The following is a 5,356-nucleotide window of genomic DNA, read 5'->3' as shown; positions in this document are numbered from 1 at the left end:
TTGGGTGGCTCATGCTGGCCACAGAAAACTGGGCCATTCACAGAGGGGAGGACCTGCCCAGAAAATCCAGATGGCAGTTGGCCCAGTCTCACTGGTCCTGGGCCGTGCTGTGATTTGGAGAAGGGCAGGCCTGTCAGCTGTGGGTAGTGGGAGGGACGCGTTGTCTTTACTGGGAACAGAAAGGGGAACAGCAAATGCAAACATATTTTATTAGGAAGAACTTCGGCAAGTTCTCAAAACTGTTTCACCTAACCACATGGCGCCCCGTGGCCCCAGCTTCCTCCATGCTCTCACCAGCTCTGAGAACCAAACCCAGAAGTGGCTGGAGAAGGAAACGAGAGGTGTCCAGAAGAGCAGAAGAGGGGACAGACGAGCTGACCTTCTGCGACTGGGCTCCAGCCTCAGACCCTGCTGCCAAAGGGACTTCCATGCTGGTGAGATGACCCAGAGGGCTGGGGCTGCCCTGCTGCCATCAGCTCTGCTCCTTCTCTGTGTCCCAGGTGAGCAGGGCAGGTCCTGGGTACAGAGGGCTCTGCTCTGGCGGGTCAGGGTGAGGCGGGCATGAGAAAAGGCTGGCAAGGGGCAAGGGGAAGAAATGATATCAAGAAAGAGGGAGTAGGGTGTGCATAGAAGCTTCTCAAATCTTCTCATCGGGATAGGGTGGGGATTAAACGGCAAAGTGCTTCCCACAAAGTAAGCCCTAAGTAGATTTGGCAACTTTAATCATTATTACCATCATTATTAAGATCAGGAATGCCTCCACGATCCATTGGAGAGAAGAGGGAATAGGGGGCAGAAAACCAGTACTTACTAGTCTAATCACTGTAATACATGTCTTGTTTCCCATTACCTAATTTAATTCTCATTGCAGTCCTGATGAAAACAAGAGACTGAGGCTCGCTTATAGAGGTGCAAATAATTTAGATTAAACAGCTTATAAAAGGCACAGTCAAGGTCCAAACCTAAATACTTTTATTTCCAAGATCATTGTTCCTTCTATAATTCAATGTCAGTTTCTGCAGCGCCTCCCTGTGAGGCTTCACTTACCTATCTGGAGGAACTGCTGCATCCCCGTGTGGGAACCCTGGGTGTCCCCACAGGTCTGGGCTGGCCCCAGGGCTGCTACATAATGGGCCCCCAGAAGGATGAGACAGCTGGGAACTTGTGGTCAGCCCTGGTCCGAGAATTTCCATAAATGATGGTGGAGGGAGAAAGTGAGTTTCTTTGCAAGGCTGGGTAGGCGGGGAGCTTGCTGGGTGGCAGCGGGGGCGGGGGGGAGGTGGAGGGGGCTGCCCATGTTGACTCAGGGTCAGGGTCTGGACTGAATATCCAAGGGGAGGGAGGCTCTGCGGTGGGATTCAGTGTGTGCCCCACAGTGTTTTTCCTCCCAGATCTGTGGAATTAGTCCCAAATCATCAAGAGAGAAATTTAAGGACCTGAAAGAGCAGGCTAACAGCGCCCCCAGAGCCTGAGCTGAGAGCAACAGCAATAGCAGGAGAGGACGGGGGTACCCACCCCTTCCTTGCCCCCCAGCCTGTGCCTAGGAGGCAGTTAGCTCCCTGGGAAAGGCTCCTGGACCTCAACACTGTGGACATTTGGGGCTGCGTTATTCTGTGTGTTAGGGGCTGTCCTGTGCATTGTAGGATGTTTAGCAGCATCCCTGGCCTCTACCCACCAGATGCCAGCAACAATTCCCCACTCTAAGTTGGGACAACCAAAAATACCTGTAGTCATTGCCAAATGTTCCCTCCGCCCTCCAACCCAGGTGAGAATCACTGCTTCAGAGAGGCAGACAGCATTCTAATGCAGAATAGGTCAGTGGGCCACTTGAGCCTGCTTTCTGGGAAATACAGTGAGAAAACGTGAGACAAGAAAATGAAGATGCAAAAGATATAGTTTTTCTGCTTTTTTTCCTTCCTTCCTTCCTTCCTTGCTTCCTTCCTTCCTTCCTTCCTTCCTTCTTTCTTTCTTTCCTTCTTTCCTTCTTTCTTTCTTCTTTTTGACAATCTCACTCTGTCGCCCAGGCTGGAGTGTAGTGGTGCGATCTTGGCTCACTGCAACCTCCGCCTCCTGGGTTCAAGTGATTCTCCTGCCTCAGCCTCCTGAGTAGCTGGATTACAGGTACCCACCACCACACCCAGCTACTTTGTTTGTCTTTTCAGTAGAGACAGGGTTTCATCGTGTTGGTCAGGCTGGTCTCAAACCCCTGACCTCAGGTGATCCACCCGCCTCAGCCTCCCAAAGTGCTGGGATTATAGGTGTGAGTCACCACTCCCAGCCAGATTTTTCTTTTAATTCACAATAAAACATAGCAAAGCCTCGCTATCCCTGGATGGCAATATATTACCTAGATAGATGGGTGGGTAAATGAAAGACAGATGGATGGATAGACAGATGATAGGCAGACAGATTACCTCCACAATTCCTTTTCAGGAGCTTGGTATTTTGCCAAAACCATTTCTCAATAGCTGTTTTGCCCTGGATTAACCACCTCCCTGTCAAGAGCAGATGAGACTGTTTAGGACTGGTGAGGCCCCTGAGGCAGGAAGCAGAGAGTTTATGGGGCTGGGTCCTAATCATTTGGACCCAGAGCCTGCAGAGTGGGTGGAGGAATGAGAGAGGGGACTGGAAGAGGGGGAGTAATGTCAAAATATTGGAGGGGGCAGAGGATCTGGAGAAGAGGCCCAGGACATGCCAAGGTGGGTGGGTGCTGCAGAGAAGTGGGGATGGGAAGGAAGCTCTGATGGGTGTCAGTGTGGAGCTGAGCCCTACAGATGTTAGGCAATGGCTAGTGTTGCCACAGGATTCTGTCCCAGGGGAAAAATCCAGGCGTAAATGTCCTTGAATCACAAGAACAACCCCTTTCTACAGGGCTCCTTGATATCCCCACGGGCAGCCCCCATATTCTCTGTGATCCAGACCTGGGAACAGAAGGTCTCATCTATATGGGCAGGGACTGCAAGTGGGAGGCCCACAGATGATTTGGGAAGGAGGTAGAGCCAGAAGCCCCAGGCTTCCTCCTTGCCCTCTGTACTGGGCTGCTTCTGGTTTTTCCTGGTTCTCAATATTATTTCCTTTCCTAGTTCATCCATCCATCCATCCATCCGTCTGTCCATCCATCCGTTCATCCATCCATCCGTCCATCCGTCCACCTATCCATCCATCCATCTCTCCATCCATCCATCCATCCATCCATCCATCCATCCATCCATCCATCTATCCATTCATCCATCCATCTCTCCATCCATCCATCCATCCATCTCTCCAACCATCCATCCATCCATCCATTCATCCATCATCCATCCATCTATTCATTCATCCATCCATCTCTCCATCCATCCATCCATCCATCCATCTCTCCAACCATCCATTTATTCAGAGTGTACTTAGTGGTTTCATTCAATCTTTGGTGTTCAATGAAGACAGGTGTTTCTTCTCAGGACTGACACTTCTGGGGGACCCAGAACCTGTCTGAGGCCATCGAGGTCAAGCCTCTCCCCCCTCTAAGATGGCTGAGCCCACCCAGGCTGGGCATGGCCTCTGGAGTCTCAGCATCCCACACCGGGCATCTCCTTGGCTGTCCCCCTGCAAATAGCCCATAGCTCCCTGGTTCCTGACTGCTCCCTCCTCCAGCCTCAGGCGACACTGGGTGTGCAGAGCACCTAACACTCAAGGTTCCACTGGTCCAGGCTCTTCCAGGTGAAGACGGGGAAATGGACTTTTGTTTTCCAGGCTGTCTGACTGTGAGTGGCCCCAGCACCGTGATGGGCACCGTGGGGGAGTCCCTGAGTGTTCAGTGTCAGTATGAAGAGAAATACAAGATGTTTAACAAATACTGGTGCAGACAACCATGCTTGCCAATTTGGCATGAAATGGTGGAGACCAGAGGGTCCGAGGGAGTGGTGAGGAGTGACCGAGTGGCCATCACGGACCATCCTGGGGACCTCACCTTCACCGTGACCTTGGAGAACCTCACGGCAGACGATGCAGGAAAATACCGATGTGGGATTGCAACAATACTGCAGGAAGATGGCCTGTCTGGCCTCCTGCCCGATCCCTTCTTCCAGGTTCAAGTGCTGGTCTCCTCGGGTAAGAGCCTCTTTTCTCAGGCATCTGAGGCCGCCTCTGCAGAGCAGCCTTGGAAATTTTGGCTCAGGAGAGAAGAACTGGGCCTCGTGTGTGGGCCTAGTGTGATGCATCAGAGCAGGACAGAGCGTGTTGTGTGAATGTGTGTGGGAAATACATGTGTGAGTGAGTGGGAGAGTGTAAGTGTGTTTAAGTGTGTGAATGTGAGTTGTGTGCAAACATGTAAGAGTGAGTGCCGGTGTGAAGGTATGTGCAAGAGCAGGTGTGTGTGAGTGTGTGCGAGAGCAGGTGTGTGCAAGTGTGTGCGAGAGCAGGTGTGTGTGAGTGAGTGAGGGGAGGTGTGTGTGCAACAGCCGGTGTGTGAGTGTGTGAGAGTGTGTGACAGCAGGTGTCTGTGAGTGAGTGTGTGAGAGTGTGTGTGAGACCAGGAGTATGTGTGCAAGAGCAGGTGTGTGAGTGTGAGAGCAGGTGTGTGTGAGTGAGAGTGTGTGTGAGAACAGGTGTGTGTGAATGTGTGTGAGAGCAGGTGTGTGTGAGTGTGTGCGAGAGCAGGTGTATGAGTGTGTGAGAGTGTGCGAGAGCAGGTGAGTTGCGTGAGTGCACATGTGAGAGTGTGTATGCAGGTGTGAGAGTGTGTGAGAGACAGTGTGTGCTGGAGGGTAGTGGCGGTGTGTGGATACACTGGCAAGGGGGGGGGGGTTTGGAACCTAAGTCTAACTGACCTTCAGCACGTCGATTTTCAACGAGATGGGGGACACCAACATGGGAGAAGGTGGTCATCTCTGGTCTGAGTTTATAAAATGCCCACCTGGCCCCAGAGCGGGGCAAGGCATCCACTGGGACAGGGTTGGAGGGGGATGCTCTATGACTCTAGCCGGACTTCGGTCTGCCTATGGGGAGATGATAGTCCTAGAACATCTGTCCAGCTGCCTCCTTGAGCGTCCTATGCTTTATGAAGTCAGAACCATGCAGGCGGCAGGTACTCAGCTGGGAAGACTCAGGCGTAGGGCACTGAGCCTCTGTTCTTTATCCTCAGCCTCCAGTACTGAGAGCTCTGTGAAGACACCTGGATCTCCCACCAGGCCCAGCCAATGCCAAGGGTAAAATGCAAGTGTCCCAGTGTCTTTTGCCATGTGTGTAGCTTCTTTCGTAGGGTGGAGCTTCCTAGACACAGGTTTCCTCGATTATTCACCCACTCAACAGGTATTTATTTGTTATGTGCCAGAAACCGGTGGAGATTCTGGAGATGCAGCAGTGAACAAAGGGACAA

General features: G+C 52.0%; 1 protein-coding gene across 2 annotated transcripts in view; it reads left to right on the top strand.

Moving 5' to 3' along the window:
* Positions 1–253: 253 nt before the first annotated feature.
* Positions 254–5,356, top strand: part of CD300H (CD300H molecule) — an 8,227-nt gene continuing 3,124 nt past the window's right edge. Inside the window, exons 1-3 of one of the 2 annotated variants that reach the window (XM_023212108.2) lie at positions 254–500; positions 3,733–4,089; positions 5,123–5,186. In XM_023212108.2, the coding sequence (XP_023067876.2) occupies positions 257–500; positions 3,733–4,089; positions 5,123–5,186 (665 nt within the window). In that variant the 5' untranslated portion in view covers positions 254–256. The remainder of the gene's footprint in view (positions 501–3,732; positions 4,090–5,122; positions 5,187–5,356) is intronic. The other variant, XM_023212109.2, reaches the window with a different exon arrangement.

Source organism: Piliocolobus tephrosceles, chromosome 16, assembly GCF_002776525.5.
Source record: "Piliocolobus tephrosceles isolate RC106 chromosome 16, ASM277652v3, whole genome shotgun sequence".
Classification (NCBI taxonomy): Eukaryota; Metazoa; Chordata; class Mammalia; order Primates; family Cercopithecidae; genus Piliocolobus; species Piliocolobus tephrosceles.
Note: the sequence above shows the minus strand (reverse complement) of the source record. Positions and strands in the feature narration are given on the sequence as shown.